Source organism: Lissotriton vulgaris, chromosome 9 (assembly GCF_964263255.1).
Source record: "Lissotriton vulgaris chromosome 9, aLisVul1.2, whole genome shotgun sequence".
NCBI classification, from domain to species: domain Eukaryota; kingdom Metazoa; phylum Chordata; class Amphibia; order Caudata; family Salamandridae; genus Lissotriton; species Lissotriton vulgaris.
The window spans coordinates 762,240,148-762,261,390 of record NC_141697.1 but is presented as its reverse complement, the minus strand read 5'-3'; the positions used below and the strand labels follow the sequence as shown (position 1 = coordinate 762,261,390).

At 44.1% G+C, this 21,243-nt stretch overlaps 1 protein-coding gene across 1 annotated transcript in view; it reads right to left on the bottom strand.

Moving 5' to 3' along the window:
- Positions 1 to 1,190: 1,190 nt before the first annotated feature.
- The window catches only part of LOC147692216 (WD repeat-containing protein 62-like), an 846,473-nt gene continuing 826,420 nt past the window's right edge, over positions 1,191 to 21,243 (bottom strand). Inside the window, exon 31 of the mRNA XM_086938490.1 lies at positions 1,191 to 2,457. Within this exon, the coding sequence (XP_086794616.1) occupies positions 2,209 to 2,457 (249 nt within the window). The 3' untranslated portion in view covers positions 1,191 to 2,208. The remainder of the gene's footprint in view (positions 2,458 to 21,243) is intronic.

Sequence of the window (21,243 nt, the reverse complement as noted above, 5' to 3'; positions counted from 1 at the left end):
GCCGGGGGTAAAACCGCAGGCAGAAAACCAGTAGCAGCCCCTCCGGAATCCACAGGGCCTAAAGGCGCTCTAGTGGGAACCGACCACACAAATATGAGGTGCATTGCTTCTTGTTTTTCTTACATTTGTGGGACTTTCCTGAAAACCCAGACTACTTCGACAATGAGCTCTTGGAATGGCTCTGCAACCAATTCCGGGATCATCTTCTTTACCGGGATCAAGACAGTTGCAGTGTTGTACATCAAACAGGAAGGAGTTTGAGGGACCACTTTCTGAAGGCCTTGGGGTGCATGGCGCAATAAGCACGCAGGTCTTGGCATTGTGGTCGCGCTTGAGACATCAACGGAGGACGAGATGTGGATCGGTCACTGGCATCTGTGGGTGACAGGCGCCACAGGGCTTTAAACCAGTCTTCCTCATGGGCATCACTACCCCACCAGGAGAGAATACATAAAAAAATATTTGACAAAAGGGTTAAAAAAAGGTCCGCAAAAAGCGAATGGGTGTAGCTCTGAAAATAACTGACATCAGCAAGCTGAGATGACACCTATATAGGCACCGCAGCCCTCACTTCTGGGGCGGGCAATGCTACGTAGAAACAAACTATGCCTCCTACCAACACACAGGAGTACTGCTCATAGCAGGGGTGTGGCTTATATGAGACTTCACTCCATCACTTGCGGGGCAGGGGGAAGTCACCTATTGGGCCAAACAATGCCATCTCCCACAATGCGGGGAACATTGCTGAATAAATCTCCAGATCCAGTCTGGCACCAAGGAATATTCTAAAGGTGAGAAATTGGAGGTCGGAAGAATCCTTCTGGAAATTATATAATAACGTAGTTATTTTCATAATAAATGCATTGAGGAATGGCTGAATAATTATAGTGTGTGCAAAACTTATTTTGCCTACTAATATTTTATCGATCTCTTACATGCAATAAGAAAAATAAAGTTAACAACAAATCCAAACAATAACTATTTTAAATCGAATATGCAGACAATATTTGCAATTACAGAAAACAAAAAGTAATAACATTTTATGTCATCACGTTCTTGCACTTATTTGCTACGACATAATTCACAATTTGATTATTCTTTCTGGTTTTTTTAGATTGTGACTTACTAACTTGAATACACTGGGAATAGTTTAACCAACTCTATTTTTGTATGACTGAAATAAATATTCATTTTACTTATCACAAACTGAATTTATTTCTCTTTACACATTTACATGTTAAATACTTTTAAATCTTAAGAAGAAAAACAATTCAAATGCGCAGCAGCAAGCATGTGCAGGTCAGTTTACTACCTTAATACATCGATAATGGTAAATGAGTGATGTTATAGCGCTGTAGCTGTATCAACATAAAATACCATAGCGGGGCAAGTAAAAAAAAAAACTACATTTGCGAGCTTTATAAATTTCTGCATAAAAAGGTCATTTAAATGCAACAGACAAAGCGTTAACCATTTTATCCTACGTTTCAATACTAGAGGCACATATCAATAAACACATGCAGTTGTTTAAAAAACTGTTTAAAACAAAAACTCTATGCAGCATGTCCATTTTTCACAAAAGATTTGTATTTACAGCTTTTTTCGGTAAAATCATCTTTGTATGATTTAATAAGTCATCTTAAATAATAAACATTCTGATGTTCAGGGACAGAACAAGTTAACATTCGCACTGCCGAGTGTCATGATTTTTTTTAAAGTATATAATAGTCGTAACTATAGCCTTCCTGGAGAACTACAGGACCTCTCATTTTGTACCAGCTGGTCAGAAAAAGGTATATTTAACTACTCAGTACTATACAGTACAGCTAATATCTAATTTTTCAACTTTTTTGCGGAACTGATACTTGGACATACCTGAAAGGGCATGGAAAATTGTGAAAACAACAATTCAGAGTTTGACAGGAAGGACAGATCCAGACTTATAATTTCGATTTATAAATGGTCCCACATTGTTTTCTTCTAAAAAACAGACCATTACCTCTTTGTTACACATAACTTATATGTGACTCCAACCACTTCACCAAATTTGCTTAAAGGGAAGACGAAGGCATGTTATAGAAGACCGTGTGTCCCTGTGAAGTTCCTCTGGAAAGACCCCGTGATTACTCTCCCTCTGCAGACAAGGAGATCTAGACGGACCTCCCAAAATAGGTAATCTTTTTTAAGATAACGTAAACTGTTTTAATCCTAGCGATGTATGTTCTTTTGCATCATCTTCAAAATGAGTTCATAATAGCCTTCTAAAACAGCGACTGCATTTTCTTTACTGTTCTTCATTTCTTGCACTAATGAGTTTAGTTCATCAGAGTTCTGAGGAGCAATGTCACGCTCAAATCCAAAAGAGTCCAGTTGACTTCGAATAGAAAAGAAGGCCTTGGCGAACATAGACTTCTTCTGTAACTGTTCAACGCATCCAGTATCCGTGCAAGACGTTACCTTTAGAAAATACATACATCGATTTAAAAAAAAGAGCCAAGAGAACATATTTTAACGTTCGCAACATAATTTATGCAGGACTCTTGCACTGTACATGTTCAGTATGTAGCAGAAGTTATGAAATGTACAGAATTGCACTTTCCTTGACCTACAAGATTGATCTAGAACCATCTTGTAGGTATGCAAATGTCCAATATTTCTTTGTACCTTATCAGAAAGAACATGTTACTTACTTTCGATAATGTTCTTTCTAGTGGATAGTCAGTTTAGTCATACTATAATCGCAATTTTTCTTTGCTTAAAAGGAAATGCAAACAATACATTCATTTCATAAAAAATGTGTTAATTAACCGTATGAAATGACATTATAAATAAACAATTTAATCGGTAATTACAATATTCATTGAATAGTTATTCCACCGCTTATGAGATAAACATTTGAGGTCAAGGCGATACAATACGACCCCCCCCCCCCCCCCCAATTCTAGTCCAGCTCCCTTCATTCAATAGCAGCAAACATGTGCAACTGTAACTTATCCTTTATTGTCACTTAAGTGTTTTCCTGCGTTCAACAATAGCCCAGAAATACGTTGCCAATACCAAACACACAGCAGGGCTATAGTGAATATTCACAGATTCTATTCCTTACCTTTAGAATATCCGAAGCATGAGACAGGAGCAGAAGATTTAAACTGCATTGTATCCATACCTCTGTAGATGGTGTTGTCGTGTGGCTCCACGCTGACTTTGTTCTGCCCTTGAAGTAACGATGCAGTCATAAAAAAGCACAACCCCTCCAGTGGAGGTCAGTTTCAATCTCAGAGACTTTTAGCCGCACACTCTTTATCTTAGAATATTCCCCAGGCATCAAACTGGATCCGGATGTTTTCAACCAGTACCCTGCGTGCTGGTAGGTGGCGCCGTCCAGTTCCGCGTCAGCCACACTATGAATGATGTGTGTGGTGCCCATATAGGCTTTTTGACAGATTTTTGTCAAACTTTTTTGGGAGAGATTTCTCTCCTGGTGAGACAGAATGTCCCCCTGGTTTAAAACTATGTGGTGCCTGTCACAGGCAGATGTGTGTGACAGACCCACACTTGGTTTATCTGTGGTGCTTGGAGAGGGACCACAATCCCAAGACTGAGGATTGCCGTTCCGTGCACCCAAAGGCACTAAGGGAGCATTTCCCTCAAGCTCCTCACTGACTGACATCCGACGACCCCACAACATTTAAGATTCAGGGCTCGTGGAAGGTCCTGGGAGCACACACAAGGAGCCACACCTGGCAGTGGTCATCCTGTTCGAAGTCGTCAGATAAATCACACAAGAAGAAGAAATCCAAAAAGTCGAAGAGATCTCCATCTTCAACATGCCCTCCTAAGTCTTCAGATAAGGCGCAGGAAAATCAGCACTCCAGGCCACACGCTTTGGGGGTCCACTCTGTGCTTCACTGGCTTTCCAGGACCCAGTGTGAATCCCCTCCCCACCAGATGAAGATTTTTATGAGGCCATGCACCTCATATTTGGGTGGCCTGACCACTCTGGAGCTCCTGCGGGCCCACCAGGCTCAGGAATGGTCCCCACTGGATCCTTGCAGACTGGTTCGCCCTCAGCACCAGATAGGCTCAATGGATCCCGTGGTGGATCCGGAACAGAGCCGCCTGCGAAATGGACACCTTTCTTGGCGCCCAATCGAGTGCCCACTGCAGTGCTATCCCCATTGTCATTCCCGCCTTGGATACGGAGCCTGGTGGGCGTCATTCGATGCCAGTTTTGGCGTGGACTAGGACCATGCCATCCGGGTGGAATCCATAGCTTTTTTTTTTTGATAGGCCTGGATAGGGAGATGAAGGGGCAGGGTCTGAGGGCCCTTTTTTATACCACAGACGATACTGTGGACAACACGGATGGTATGAGGAACTAGCAAATGCCAGCGAATTAGACACCTCACCGGACACTGGCCAGGTCTCTCCCTCTACTATCGCTGTGGAGGAGGGTGCCCCATTTGCTATGGCAGTGCCTAAGGTGGCTGAGGTCTTAAAACCTTCAGCTGCCCTCAGTAGAAGTCAAGACGAATGTCTTGACAGGGGTGATTCCACTGGGAGTCGCTACCCATCTGAATTCTTACTCCCCCTTTAATGGAGTCCTTAAAGATGTCCTACTCTGGGCCTGGTATAGGGCGGCACAGGGAAAAATGCACACCATCACCCGCTCCTGATTACCCCAGTTTCCTTATCCAGCACCATACCCCGCAGAGCTAGGTGGTCCAATCCTCCACTTCTAGGGTCATCCCTGGGAAAGTTCACTTCTACTCCACTGAACAGGGATTCCAAGAGTCTGGAAACATTTAAGAAGGGGATGTTCTCTTCTACCAGCCTTGCACCTTGTTGGAGAACACAGCATGCCTCTTGAACTGATACTCCCATATGAGCTGATATTTGGTTGCGCAAGAGCTAATTATGGCCTTGCAGAAGGCCTGAGCCATACTCTCCCAAGCTATTGCTGATGGGAGAGGCGTAGCACAGTTCACCATACTATGTAATCTGGACACAACAGACTCACTTGGTAGATCGATTTATTGGTTGGTGGGCCTTCTGCATCATGCCTAGCTGAGAATCACTGGCCTTTCAGGCGATGTACAAGCTTTGCTCACGGACATGCCCCTTGATAGCTCTCACCTTTTTGGAGAGAAATTGGACTCAGCGCTGGAGCGCTATTAGGATAGTAGAGCTACAGCCAGGTCCTTGGGCTTCTCCATGGCCCCTCGCCAACTTCAGCATGCCTTCCACCACTTTTGTGGCTACAGAAGGGGTTTACAACAGTATCCATACCCACCAGGCTGCTCAATCTTTTCATGGCCCAGAAAGCGGGTACCATAGATCACATGGGACAAGTAGCCAGGTTGTGCCAGTCCACCCAACCCCCACAAGGCAGTGGAAGACTCCAAACCGCTTTAGTTTCCCTCCTACCATCATGCACATCCAGTGTTTGTGTGTGTGTGTGCATGGGGGGGGAGTGGAGGCAGGATACCATATCACCTGCACCACTGGACGTCTGTTGCTTGTTCTAGTCTCGGCCCAACAGGGCTCTGCCCTGGGCACAGGTAAAGGCCACTTATCGGTCTTTTCAGCATGTCTTGGGGTTGCTGGGCCAACCTCCTTTGTTCAAGTCACCCTTTTGTGCCTAGGTTCCTATAAGGTTTGCAACACGTGTTTCCTTTCAGACCAATCATTATGACCCAGTTGGACTTAAACCTTGCCCTGACTTTTAAATACGTGCACCCTTTAAGCCACTGCACTACTGTCCTTCGGTTATTAACGTTCAAGACTGCTTTGCCAGTGACCATTTCTTCGGCCAGGAGGGTCAGCGAACTGCAGAGACTCTGCACACTGTCCCAACACCACCTTCTATCTGGACAAGCAGGTACTCTTTTCTCCCAAAGGTTGTGATTCCTTTCCTTGTAGTTATAACAAAAAAACACACTGGTCCCTAGTAACAATAGTTTAGCTGCAAAGAACCAAATGGCGAATAAAATGTATTCAAAGGAGTTTATGAAAAATAAATTTCAAGATGCATATTAGCGCAGTGAATATTGGTAGAAAAAAAATGTGCAAAGTGATCTCTTTAGAGGAGATGAACTCAAATGATGGATCGACAAGTGGATCAACAAACAAATGAACAGCACGGCTGTGAGAAGTTGGCCTGATATATGATGCTCACTAGTTCTAGTGATCACCTTGTATCAGTCCAAACAACCCTTACGGTGATTGGTTGTAAGTCAACCTTATAGACCAGCTATCCTAATGGTAGCATGGACAGAGCAGTCTTAGGCTAAACTCTTTTGGCATGTGAAGCTATCTGTTTTACCACATTTAACTCCTTGAATACCAGATGAAAGGACACCACACAGGTTGTTATGAAAATAAACAATATATGTATTACTAACAAACACCTCTGAACTCTTTATGAGATCAGAGGGCAAAGCACATAACAATACTCTTCAGAAAAATACTGTAAGTCGCACAATTACAATGGTGCCCTAGGGGCACGACAAACCATATACTAAATAAATGGGTTAAATAGAACCATAGAAGAAATGAGTATGCCCAGAGGATGTAGAATCGCTGAGGCTACACTACCCTAACCTTAGGTAAGGAGCAGGAGGCCCACGGGACGCGTGTGCAGTGCTAGAACACACACACGGGTTTCAATGCAAAGTCAATGGGCACGAACAATTTACAAAATAGGTAAGTAAGGACAGTTCCGACTGGTTGAGACAAAAACTACAGGATGCCTGGACGCTAGGAGAGTCAATCTACCTATGAGCACCAAAATGCTCTCGTTACCTCACCCACGGGCTGCGGGTGCATAGGTGTGAAAGTGTGTCGGGTTTCCTCGTTGAAGTCAATGGAGCCTTGGAGAAAAGATGCTGCAGGCGACCAGGAGGAAGATGTCCGGAGTGAGCAGCATCCCTCTTCCACCCTGGGCTCCTCCCAAGAACGTCATTGATGTAGTACGGCGCATTGCGACAGACCACAATTACAGGTACCTATCGTAGATACTATTGTCCCCTGGTAAATGCACCAGTCAGGATATCGTGTCCCATTACTACATATTCATATTTACCCTTTCCCTGTCTGCATTAGAATTTCCAGTATTTTCATCAGTCCCTACTGGACCGCCATAACCAGAGGTCTCTTCAACCTTTGAACCCAATCAAACAAAGGTATATGAACAGTCTTGGGACCCTGTTTTCTTGTCTGCTTTTCATCTGACATGTTTATTAGCAGTAGCAAACCCCAAACCCCCCCCCCCATTGGGCATTTCTCCCTGCCATCCATTTGAGTTTCACTAACTTTTTTCACTCATATCTCAGTGACTGGAAAGTATATATTTCCATAGGGCTCTTCAGTCTTTGTTCCCACTTCCTATCTGTCTTACTAATTTCCTGATAATATGGTATTCATTAATGGAATGACAGCCAGGATGTACACCACTTTCTGCATAGGTTTACTGTACATTCTTAGATGCCTCACTCTCTCCGCATAAATAACCCATCAAGTTGATCAATATGTATGCCCACAATTATGCTAAAACAACTAGGACGTACATACTGTTGTATATACCCAACGTCGATAGAAATATCGTGCAGTATGCTGTATATACCTATGTAGATATTCTCTTGTACAATACAGGATGTTGGGACGTTTACCTATATGCCCACATTTATGTACAACCAGTTAGGATATATGTGGACTTGTATATAGCAGGACAGGTTTAAGTCATTTCAGGACTTTTCTGTTTGTGATTTTAACCAAAAACTTGTAAATAGATTACACTGTATGTTTTTGAGCACTTTGTATGAATAGGACAACACTGACACTGACATGTAATGTATCTTTCTGTTTGCATAGGTTCACTTGAGGAATTTCATGGCTTCCTGATGAAGGCTCTCAGCCGAAACGCGCGTAGTTGTTGTAACATCTAGCCATGTTTTTAGATTGTAATTGATCAGCACCACTACTATAGTCTCCGAATTGTGAAATGTCTAACTGTATTGTAAATTAGAAATGAACCAAACAGTTTAAGCATATGATATATGTAGATCAACTGTCACATATAAAGAGGAGACAATAAATTGTGTGCCTTTTAACTATAAAAAAATATTTAAACAAAATAATAATAAAAAATATATATTTTTGTACCATGCATGGTGTTTAATCAGATTTATTACTGTCTGATGTCAGGTTTTGTCCATCTACGAAATATTGTTCCTAATTACCTGTTTTTTCAAACTCAGATGTCCGGAGTGATCCAAGGGCGGATCGAAGAAGATGGAGACCTGAAAGCAGAGGGGACAGTGTTCAAAGTCACTAGCCAGTGACCGGAGTGGAACCAGGAAGGAACCAGATGATGATGTCGCGATCAGGTGAAGAGGTGACGCTGGACTCTGCAGCCACGTGAACCAGGAGGCGTCTTCGACGACCAGGATGGAGGCACGAGCTGTCCCACGCAGGCTCTCGCTGTCCGCGGTGTCGGCTCCAGGATCTGAGTCAACAGGCCTTGGCAAATGCAACCCACGCGGCAAGTAAAGATGGCGTCTGGTGCGGACCAGGAGGGTCCGGGGTACTTCTCCTTTGCAGGGAAGCAAGGGCCATTCTGGAGCAACCAGACCAGCGGTGTAGTTTCAAGATTTCGTCGTTTAGGAGGCCACTAGCCAGCCGGCAAGTGACCAGACAACGCGTCAAGTAGCAATCAAGCAGAAGGGCCCCACTCAGATCCCGTGGATGCTGGAGGGCTGGTCTTCGGTGCAGGAGCTGCTCGGGCTGGGGCTTCTCAATCCCCAAAGCACTCACTCGAGGGTGCCTCAGAGGTCGTGCTGGAAGCGAAGTGCAGTTTCTTCAATATGGCCGGTCCCACGTGTCTGGTCGCACCACGGATCTCAGCTGTGCTGCAGATGTGAGTTGAGGTCGGAGAGGTCTGGAAGTCCGGGTCTTGTCGGGCTCTGAAATCTGGTTCCGCCAGGAAGGCCGACAAAGTGAACCGCTAGGACGCTTGATGGTGCCTGCGGATGCAGGGTGTTCACTCCTTGGCCACAAGGGAGATTTCTTCAGTCTTCTGTGGGGCAGAACGTCGAAGTCCAGAGTTTCTTCTTTGTAGAGTTGTTCAGGATAATCTAATTTGGAATGGGACTGGCTCCTACCTTTATCCTGCTAAAGGGGGCTGTACTAGCGACTAGGTCCCTCCCATGGGTGGGACCAGGAAGGGGGGTGGTTACACCCCCCATTCTTTGTCAGGTTTCGCGCCAGAGCTGGGGCTGGAGTGCCCCAGCAACTGGTTTGAACCGGGGTATGCACAGGGACCCCTTGTGTGCCCCAGGCATGTCTCATTCCTTTCAGCCCTGCCTATCTGGATACACAAAGTCCTGTCTGGGGTGGTGCTGGCACCTCCCCAGGCAGGAAACCCTTTGTCCAGGCCTCCCTTGCTGGAAGGACTCCCAGAAGCAGGAGGTCAGACTTGTGTCTGTGGCAGCAGCATCCATTTTGTGATGCTGAGGCTCGGGTTAACTTTAACCGGGGTTCTAGTTCTGTACATGTCGTGTCCCTCTAAAAGGGTGGAATGCTACCCCCGTCGCCAGATCTGGCGAGGGGGTAGTATTCCAAATCGTATGACACCTTACTCAACATGTTTTGATAATGCCAAACCAAAGTTAGCAATAACCGCGAGGATTATAATGCACTTAAGAGTATATGGTATGGCACCATCATGGAAACAGCTAAAGGACATGGTTCCGAAAGCTGCAGATAGGCTCAGCTCATGCTAGAGCACCATCTCACATAATTCCAAGCACTCTGCCTTCAGGATTGATAAGGCCTGCCATAGGAGTGACTTATAGGAATATATGTGTCCATTTTGGGTTATATATAGGTATACTATATCTACAGCAAAGGGTGATTACACCACCTTGCCCCAGCTGTGTTACCAGCCAGTTGTATCTGTTTAGATGGCCAGCCAGGGGTGGCATAATACATGCTGCAGCCCCTGGTAGGCCTTGGGTGCACTTATGCCCTGGGTACCTATGGTACACTGTACAAGGACTTATAAGAGTGACCCAATACCAATTGGTAAATGCACCTAAAGTACATGTGTGTCAATTTAGAGAGAGAACAGCTAGGCTGTGGGTCTGATTAGCAGGCCCACAGCCAGGGAAAGTTGTAAACCAGTGAAGCAAAAAGCAAAAATCTGGGGTGACCATAGGATTGCAGACCCTACTCTCCTACAACGGCTCGTTACAGCTAGTTCTCATCAGTCATATAGTTCTCATCAGTAATATAGGGTCCGAATTTCCAAAGTCGAAGGCATTTTGATTCCAATAAAAATGACAGGATCATCAGGACTCTGGAGGATACAACGAGCTGGAGAGACAGAGCTCAACAAAAGTGATCAGCACCATTTCCACTCCTGAGAGAAGCGGAGATAACAAATCCCTCTTAAAGAAGGGGGAATTGCGTTTAATTCTTCGTTTGGACACTTAACTCACAGATCTAAATTGTGAGGAAGATTGGGCATCCTTGATTTAAAATGAACTCTGCTCATACAGAAACAATATGGACTCTTAAATCTTGTTGCCCTTGCCTTGTTGGCTCTGTTGAAAATGTGCATATGATTTTATTGCACTGTCTCGCATTTCTGGTTGTACTGTTCCAAGAATTTTGGTGTAAGTGTATTTATGCTGTTTCATTTTAAGGTTTGTCAATGTCTTTTAAACTATTCCAAAATGGTGGCCACTACTCCTCTCTTTTTCTATCTCTGTTCCTAGTCTGCCTTCTGTTTCATTTTCAGCTCTTAGTCCTTCTTCTCTTTCTATCGCCTACATTAACCTGCATGCTGCCCTCTCATGCTTCCCTTGGAGAACTCATTGTCCTGAAAGTACTCCATGCTGCCAGTCAGCACTACCAACGCACCTCCATTTTTTATTTCTGGGCCTATTCAAGCCAAATGAAGGAATCTGGCACTCCAAGACCATACATGTGCCTCCTATTGCAGGCCGATTGGTGCCCCCTGTGGGTATCCACAATATATATATACACAGTGATTCAGCCATTGGGTAGGAATTTCTTCAAAGAAATCACTTCGTCCTCTTTTGATTTTTTTGGTTTTGATTGAATCCATTGGATAAGTGCACGATTCACCTGCAATATCATTACTAATCTCCCTAAGAATTTTCTCAGGCAGGCCATATAAACTATTGGTTTACAAACCTGATGAAGACCTCACGGTGATGTTGTCTACCCACACGCCTGTATAAGGGGTCAAAACGTTGGCGTTAATCATATATCGTTCTCTGCCCAAATAGATAAAGCTGTATATGAAATATAACCCCCATCTCTATTTAGGGCAGTCTGAGATATTTGGACGCTGTACAAAGTTTTGGTTTTATTTTTCTGTAACTTTTTTTTTGTCTCCGCGACAATTTTATGTCCTTAATTTGTATTTTTATTGTTATGTATTGCACAATGTGTATCAGTCCAGTCTTATATTATTATTGATATATCTGTAATCACATACGATATATGAAATTCAATATATCGGACACAATCTCTTCAACTCGAATTGAGACCTTGTCATTTGTAGTTGATATTTATGTCTATGGTCGGTGTTTGTGGGTATCATTGATTGGTGGTCCAACATTCAAGAGGACAAAGTTATTTCTTTGAAGAAATTCCTTCACCAAGGCAGAACCACTGTCTATATATTTTTGATATTCCCCAGGTTCTGCATGATACTGGGACACCCCATTATTAGTAGTACCCTATGGGTATCCAACATATTTTCAGCTCCGGGCAGTGCCTTTCATACTACTGCACACTCTCCCCTTCTCCAGTATGCTCTTCTTTCCATTACTTTTAATTTAGGCCATTGCCGCCCACCTTGTTTCTGCGGCTTGTCACCAGGGGCCCCCTCCTTTAAGAGCCGCATTACCTTTCATAATTAAAGTACGGTTTCACAAGTATTGACTATGACTTGTACTGGCTCCCTTTTCTTTTTCTTTGCTCACTCTGATCTTTCTCTCATTATTACTGTTTCAGCTCTATCTTGGGCTTGTGGTATTCCCCTGAGTCCTGATGATGATTCTGCCATTTTTATTGGGGTCGAATCATTGTGGACTTTAAAATCACAGACCCTATATGATTGCTGAGAACTTGCTGTAATGGGCCGCTTTGTTCATGTGTTTTTTGATACACCTGCTGATCTCATTTTATCACTAGCGAGCATCACCTCTAAGGAAAGTACAGAGCATGTGTATTTTGCACCCATGTTCACTGCACCGCTTTGTGTCTTCAAATTGTTTTTCATAAACTCCTTTAAATACATTTTATTCTCCATTTGATTCTTTGCAACTAAAGTTGAGCAATCCTCACCAAAATGTTCCAACTTTTAACAGGAGAGACAGCGATTTTGCCGTCTCCTTTTCTACTTCTTCACTTTGTTAAAGGGCCCTCTTCCTTCCTGCATAGGCGCTGGAACAGATTCCATGGGTTTTGGAATTTCTATCTTTCCGTTGTGCTCCTTGACTGAGAGTCATCGTATGTAATTTCTTGATTTTTGCGTTAGTCTTTCACATAATTGGTATTTTGTTTACATGTTCAGTTATTTCTGTGAAACTTTTGGGGATTGTTAAAATAAGTATGCCGTTTTGTCCTCGGGTCAATTGGCTTCAAAGACTAACCTGTTAAATGTTGTCAAACATGACAACAAATGCTGGCTGAACTGTTTTAGGTTTAGGAGTTCGTTATCTATGGACTACATAAAGATATGCCTAGATATGCATTTCTTACTTACAATCTGTAGAGCTATAAAGCAGTGTGCGATCTCGTTCTACAAGCGAGATGGACCAAAACGCTGCATTACTGCTGAAGTGCGAGATCACAGAAGGGACTTTGGATTCTTTGTCATGGGAGGCAGCATATGTAAGTGTACTGATTCACTAAGGATATACCTGCTACAAACCCACAAAACACTGTTCACTCTATTACAAAACAAAGTCACATCACCAAAGCACATTCTCTAAACTGCCTACTAATACATGCTCGATAACTCTCTAACAATAAGCATCTAACTGACCCACACCATAGGACTTTATTTTGAACTCTATGGATCATAAAAGTATAGATAAACAAAACAGCCTCAATACACAGACATAAAAGTGCAAATATAATTATCAATTTATAAACGTTATCAATAAAAAAATACAGTATAAAAAACACATTATCAAAAGATATGAAAGGAAAAAAATCACGGAAAATCGACAGCGTAAAAATGTCCCACCACAAAACCCCCCAAACATCAAATAATTCTTATCAAAGGTCAGTAGCAGACTGTAGTATGTTAGCACACTTTATCCAAAATGCCTTTAACAACATTGCCAGACAAAAAACTACAATTTGACTAGTATCACGCTGCAATATTCTGAATGTTTCCTGAAGCTATCTACAACCCAGATTTTTGCACATGGGAACAATCCATTTTGCACGTATGTGATTGTAAAAGGGGCAAAAAACAGAACATGGATAAGCGATTCAGAGCATCCTTCACAGCCTGCATACAGATCACCGTATGAACCATTTTCCTCCAGCCATCTACAAGTAATTAATATTATAGGTAAAGTGCTATACCTAAATTGAAGATAGTTTCTTTGCTAATGGAGGAACAATTTCATCAATAGCACTTTCGTAAAAGGCCATTCGTTTCCAGTCAGTGAAAGACACAGATAAAGAGCCCTTACACTGTTCAATGTTATCAATTGTCACACTTTCCAAAATAGTCCCTTTAAACTGGCATTTCGATTCAAACACTTGCCATCTTGTGAGGTCCAATATTTGTCCAATTTCAATCTGTCAAGGATGGCCTTAATGGCACAGAGCCACAGTATTTTCTGTACATTCTGTGGGACTAAAAGGTCTTTGATTGCCTCCTGATAGGAATCCAGGCTAGGTGTTGACCATAGCCTATACCAATATGGCAACATTCAGCCTTCAGTCTTGTGGGCAAGTTTCTTTTGGGCCAAGTCCAAATATAGGGGAATCAACAGTGTACTTACAGGAAGATTCAGTAGGGTTCTTAAAAACCTTTGCTCCACTATGAAAAGGCACTCTGTATTTGAATAGCCCCACAGCTCTCACCATATAGACCCGCCCCTAGGGCCTTCACATTATATATGTCCAATGCCAGAGGCACCCTTCTCGATTATGTTTTTCTGCGGATTTTCCCAATATTTGCAGTATTTTGGATCAAAGATACATTGGATTTTTCCACCTGAGGTGACCAGCATAAATTCCTGGTCAATCTAATACCCAAATGCTCAAAGCTGGACACTATATCTAGAGTTGTATCACACACTAGCACCCTCCTCTTACAGAAAGTCGTCTGTCCGGTGAAAATCATATTTGGTCTTGGGTTTGGTTAAGCTCCAAGCCAAGCTCCACACAAAACAGTTGAAAGGAATTAAGGAGTTGTTGCAGACCCTGCGGTGACGTAGAAATTTACAAAGTGTTGTTCACAAAAAGAAGTGTGGGAAACCTCCGCCTTCCTATCTTGGGTGCAATCACACCTATCTCTATCCAAAAAGCCATTTACACCGTTTATATATAATTTAAAGAGAGTGGGCGCCAGAACACACCCCTGCCTGACTCCCCTATTAATGTGGATGGGGTCGGTCAAGGCCCCCTCCTGACCCCACCTCAGCTGAGCAATGTATCAGCAGGAAACCTCAAAAGGATGTACAACAGGGGAGCTGGTAGCCCATCTCCTCAAGGGCCCTCCATAGCTTGGCACGAGGAACCAAGTCACATGCTGCACGAAGATCGAAGAAGTCAACATATAGTTAGTCCTTGCTAATAATCACCGCTCTCCAGTACATGCACGCAAAATGAAAAATCTGATCCACAGTACTCACATTTGGCCTAAAACCCACCTGCCTATCCGAGAGTACACGCTTGTCCCTAATATACTCTTGTATACGAGCCAAAACCTGTTTACAAAATATTTTTTGTAGGGAGTCGATCAGGCTTATAGGCCATTTGCCCGGTCCTCTTTTTTTTAATGAATAGTAATAATTTCCAACAAATTTCCAGAAGGGTGGAATCTCCATACCAGCTAGGATTGTATTAGAAAACAGATTTATGTATAGCCCCCAAGTTTCTGGGTTTTCCCTATATAGATAGTTGGGCAGTCTGTCTGGCCCCATAGCGCGACTGGTAATGCAGGAATTAATGGATGTTAGTGTTTCACTAAGCAAAAACGTCAGGTTGGTACAATTAGGGGTGAGACTGATTCGTATAGCCTCTACATCGCTCTCGGCAGTGACAGAATTATGAGAATAAAGCTGTTCAAAATGTGCCAGCCACTCTTGAGGCTGGCTAAAGAATTTGAGGGTTTGTTTACAATCATTGAGACAACCAGCAACTATTTTCCAAAATGACTTATTGTCTATGTAGGAAAGTGCTACATGCAAATTAGTCCATAGGGAACTCTTCCATTCTCTTTTAGCTTTGTTTATCAGTTGGTGATACAACTTCCTTTTCTTAAGATATATTTGGCTGTGCTTTTGTCTAAAGCTGCAATGCGCTCATTTTTAACTTTCCTGCATTCACCATTGTAACAATTATCATAGTTAGGCACAGTATTACCCCTGTGCCTTTGTTACGCCAATACCTATGATATGGGTTGTTCATTTTTCATGATTATTAGCACAATTCTTGGTTCTAGAAGCGATGAGGAGCTTCAATCGGGACTCATAGGTGACAAATACACTATTCTTAATCACTTCCAGTGCTTCTGGGTTTTTCATCATCCAGTCCCATCTAGTTGTCTTAAGATTGTTGGTGTACGAGAGGGAACCCATGTCTCTATTACCATAAGATGCCTGGGCTGGAGGTACTTCATCTCGTAGCAGCATACAAAGGGCGCTATGGTCACTACCTGAGAGATCGACTGTATCCATATTCACAATTACCGGGCAGAGCTTTACGTCAGCCAAAAAGTAGTCGATTCTACTACTATATCCTACCCTGTTAAAAGTCGAATTTGCCTTAGAGGTCAGAGTTACATCTACTGTTTGTGAAATGCCCACCTCAAAGGACCAGACTACCCAAGCAGTAATGCTTCATGAACATGTGGAGTGAGCTCACATGGCAGCTTGGCAGATGTCCAGGCAGGTAGCCTGAGTGCCGATGCATTAACAGCGGCCTTGGCCCTGGTGGAATGGGCCCACAAGCCCTCAGGGAGCTCCTCCTTCACTCATGTGTAGGAAATCTTAATGAACAAGTTACCTAACCTTAAGTAACACATTATCTGATAGAGACAAGATCAAGACGCAAATTCCTTACCGTTGAATTTCCCTGGCGTCCAACTGGATCCAGAAGATTTGTGCATGACCAGTACCCCTGCGCGCCAGACTTTCAGGATAGATGGGAGGAAGGCTTTTAATGCCAAGCAGATAGCCCTGAGCTCCAGAAGGTTGATATGGTGCTGAACTTCCATTGAAGGCCAGAGTCCTCGGATCTCCACCTCTCAGGTGGCCACCCCAACCTAGAAGTGATACATCAGTCACCACTCTCAGCTCTGGCTAAGGAAGTTAGCGGCATGGCTCCTAAGAGATTGCATGGACATACTGAAGGAGTCTAAGAGGCCTTCCACTCGGACTTCCTATGCTTACAAGTGGAAGAGGTTCTGTATCTGGTGCAAGTCCAAGAACTATGACCCGACGACGTGCAAGGAAGATGTTATCCTTCCTTAACTTCTACATTTGGCGCAGTCTGGACTTAATGTTCCCTCCGTTAAGGTTCATCTCGCTGCATTTACTGCCTACAGGAAATGCCCTTCACAGACTTCCTTTTTCCAGATCCCTGTGATCAAAGATTTTCTGGAAGGCTTGAAGAAAGTATTCCCTCCTGTCAGGCTCCCTTCGCCTTCATGGGAATTGAATGTGGTGCTGTCCAGGTTGATGAAGGAGCCTTTTGAACCTTTTCATAAGGCTTCGTTGCAGCACCTGTCCTGGAAGGCGGCGTTCCTCGTGGCCATTACATCGGCCCGCAGGGTGAGTGAAATTCAGGCGCTGTGTTGCCAAGAACCTTATTCTGTATTTCATGCTTCTAAGGTTGTTATACGGATTCACCCTAAATTTCTTCCAGAGGTTATTTCTGATTTCCATGTTAACCAGACCATAACTTTACCTACGTTTTTTTCAGAATCCTTCCTCTCCAGCGGAAAGGTCTCTACATTCCCTGGATGTCAGGAGGGTGTTGAATTTTTTCTGGATAAAACCAAGGATATTCGTAGGTCAGACCAACTGTTTATCAATTATGGGTCAGTCAGGACAGGTTTTGCTACCTCAAAACAGTCCATTTCGAGGTGGATCGTGTCCTGTATACAGTTGTGTTATCAAAAGGCTAATAAGACCTTAGGGGGTAAACCTAAGGCTCATTCCACCAGGGGCAAAGCTGCCACGACTGCTTTGTTACGTAATGTTCCCATTGCAGAAATCTGCAGGGCGGCCACTTGGAAGTCGGTCCATACCTTTGCTACGCATTATTGTCTGGATTCTGATGCCAGGGCAAACGCTCAGGAGTGAAATTCAGGCGTTGTGTTGCCAAGAACCTTATACTGTAATTCATGCTGCTAAGGTTGTTATGCGTACTCACCCTAAATTTCTTCCCAAGGTTATTTCTGATATTTATGTCAACCAGACCATAACTTTGCCTACGTTTTTTCAGAATCCTTCATCTCCAGCGGAAAGGTCTCTACATTCCCTGGATGTTAGGAGGGTGTTGAAATTTTATCTGGATAAAACCAAAGATATTCGTAGGTCAGACCGAATATGCTACTTACCAGTATGCATCTGGTCTTGGCATGTAGGGCTGCTGACAATTTTTCGATTATTCCTTTTCACCACTGGTCTGGCTTCATTGTTCACACAAGTTTCTTTGATGGCCTAGGTTTTTTCTCACACCACTTGAATGCACATCTACGCAGTAGTGTTTCGTAAATGTATGTGTAGTGGACCATGTGGCTGCTTTACATATCTCTTCTAAAGGAATATTCCCCAGGAAAGCCATGGATGCTCCTAACGTACGTGTGGAGTGTGCTCTTAGAGGAACGGTTAGTGTGCGTTTAACCTTTTCGCAGCAAATCTGTATACACTTAACGATCCATCTGGCTATTCCTGCTTTGGAAATGGGGTTGCCTTTTTGCTGTGGAGAAAAGGCAACAAACAGTTGTTTTGTTTCCCTGAAATCCTTTGTTCTGTCTATATAGTACATAAGAGCTCTTTTGACGTCTAATGTGTGTAGAGATCTCTCTGGGACATTTTCTGGATTAGGATAGAAAACAGGCAGTTCTATGGTTTGGTTCATGTGGAACTGCGAAATCACCTTAGGCATGAACGTAGGGTTGGTGCGTAGTACAACTCTATTTGTGTGGACCTGTATGAATGGCTCTTGAATGGTTAGTGCCTAGAGTTCACTAACTCTTCTTAGTGAGGTAATAGCTACTAGGAAAGCAACTTTCCAGGTAAGAAATTGAATCTCACAAGAGTGTAGAGGTTCAAAAGTTGGTCCCATCAGTCTGGTGAGGACCACATTCAGGTTCCATACAGGTGAAGGTGGGTGTCTGGGAGGGATCACTCTTTTGAGTCCCTCCAGAAAAGCTTTAATGGCAGGCACTCTGAATAGTGAGAGGTGCTGCCTGTTTTGAAGATAAGCTGCTATTGCGGATAAATGTATACAAATGGAACTGTACGCCAGATTACATCTGTGTAAGTGCAACAAATAACAGATAATGTTTTGAATAGATGCATCCAGTGGGTCAATGTCATTATTGTTACAATATATGACAAACCTCTTCCATTTAGCCGCATAACATGCTCTGGTTGTGAGTCTTCTTGCCTCCTTGATGATGATCATGCATTCTGGTGGCAAGTTGAGGTAGCCAAATTCTAAGACTTCAGGAGCCAGATCGCCAGGTTGAGCTGTTGCGGATCTGGGTGCTGAATTTCGCCATGGCTCTGCGTTAAAAGTCTGGGTGTTAGCCGCAGTCTTTGATGCGGTACCACAGAAAGTTCTACTAGCGTGGTGTACCATGGCTGGCGTGCCCACGTTGGAGCAACCAGGATGAGTGTCATCGAGTGTTGCTTCAGCTTGCGTGCCACCAGCGGCATTAGAGGCGCTGGGGGAAAAGCGTACGCAAACCTGCCTGACCAGTTCATCCATATCGCATTGCCCTGTGACTGCGGATGTAGGAACCTGGCGGCGAAGCTTTGGCATTTTGCGTTTTCCCTCGTGGCGAATAGGTCTATCTCTGGATGACCCCACTGCTGGAAGTACGGCTGGAGTACCGATGGATGTATCTCCCACCCGTGCATCTGGTGGTTGTGTCTGCTGAGCAGATCCGCCATCTGGTTGTCTTTGCCCGGGAGGTGTTCCGCCATGAGGAAGATGTTCCTCTGAATGGCCCACTTCCACATGCTATGAGCCAGATGAGACAACTGTGGAGAGTGTGTTCCTCCCTGCTTCTGTATGTAGTACATGGCAGTCATGTTGTTCGTCCGGATCAACACGACCTTGTTGCACAAGTGTACTTTGAAAGCTTTTATTGCCATGAAGATTGCCATCAGTTCCAGAAGGTTGATTTGCATTTTCTTCTGCTGTGCTGTCCATAGTCCCTGCACTGTGTAGTGGAGTACATGAGCTCCCCATCCCTGGAGAGATGCGTCCGTCGTCAGTATAATCTGTGGCACAGGCTCCTGGAACGGTCGGCCCTTGCAAAGGTTTTGTGGGTTCCACCAATGCAGAGAGTTGAATGCCCGACTGCTCACCAACACTAGGTCTTTTAATTGTCCTTGAGCCTGATTCCACTGACGTGCCAAGCACTCCTGAAGCGGACGCATATGTAGTCTCGCGTGCGGGACTATGAAGATGCAGGAGGCCATCATGCCTATCAACTGTATGAACACTTTTGCTGGAAGCGAGTGTTGAGGTCTGAATTTTTGTATCAGCAATTGCATGCTGTTTATCCTCGCTGAATTTGGCTGAGCTTTGGCTGCTAGAGTGTTCATTGTCGCGCCCAGGTACTGTCGCACGTGGGCGGGTTGAAGATGTGACTTTGGGTAATTCAGCGAGAATCCCAGATTGTGAAGAAGATGATTGGTGTGGGACATGTGGCTGGCACACTGCTGGGCCGTCTTTGCTTGAATAAGCCAGTCGTCCAGATAAGGGTAGACATGTATGTGCTGTCTCCTTAGGTGTGCTGCTACTGTCGCCAGGCACTTTGTGAACACTCTGGGTGCCGTTGTTACTCCGAAAGGGAGGACTTTGAACTGATAATGTTGATTCTGAATAGTGAACCTGAGATACTGTCTGTGTGATGGGTGTATGGGTATATGGAAATACACATCTTTTAGATCCAGTGTTGCGAGGAAGTCTCCCTGACTGAGTAACGGCAGAACCTTCTGTAAGGTGAGCATATGAAAATGCTGACAATGTATCTGTTTAGAGACCTGAGGTCTAGTATAGGTCTGAGAGACCCGTCCTTTTTGGGTATTAAAAAGTACAGAGCGTACACCCCTGAGCCTTGGTCTTCTACAGGCACGAGCTCTATGGCTCCTTTTTGCAGCATGCTGACGACCTCCTGCTGCAATAAGTGTAAGTGCTCTGCGGACATAGGACGGTGTCTGGGTGGTATGTTGGGTTGAGTGGATGTTAATTCCAGACAATACCCGTACTGGACAATGTCTCTCACCCACCTGTCTGTGGTGATGGATTTCCAAACCAGCAGGAACTGTTGTAGTCTCCCCCCGACAGGTGTTATATGGTCGGGGGCAGTGACAGGGCGTCACTGTTTGTTATTGGCAGAGGATCTGGAATTGTTGTTTTCCTCTTCCTCTGCCCTTGATGTTGTTTCCACGATATCCACCCCTGTTATTTTTATTGTAGGTGGATTGTGTACCTCCTTTATTGTACTGTGTCTGCTGTGTGGATTGGCCTCTTGAAGGTCCTCTAGTATTGGAGCGACGAAAGGAGTCACCCCGAAAATGCTGTGACTGCAGAGCCCCCATAGACTTTGCAGTCTTGGTGTCTTTTTTAATTTTTCAAGGGTGGTGTCAACCTCAGGTCTAAATAAGTAGTCTGGGTTAGCTGGCTGATTGAGGATAGAAGTTTGCATTTCTGGTTTGAATCCAGAGATTCTTAACCAGGCATGTCTCCTTAACATGACGCTAGTGTTAATGG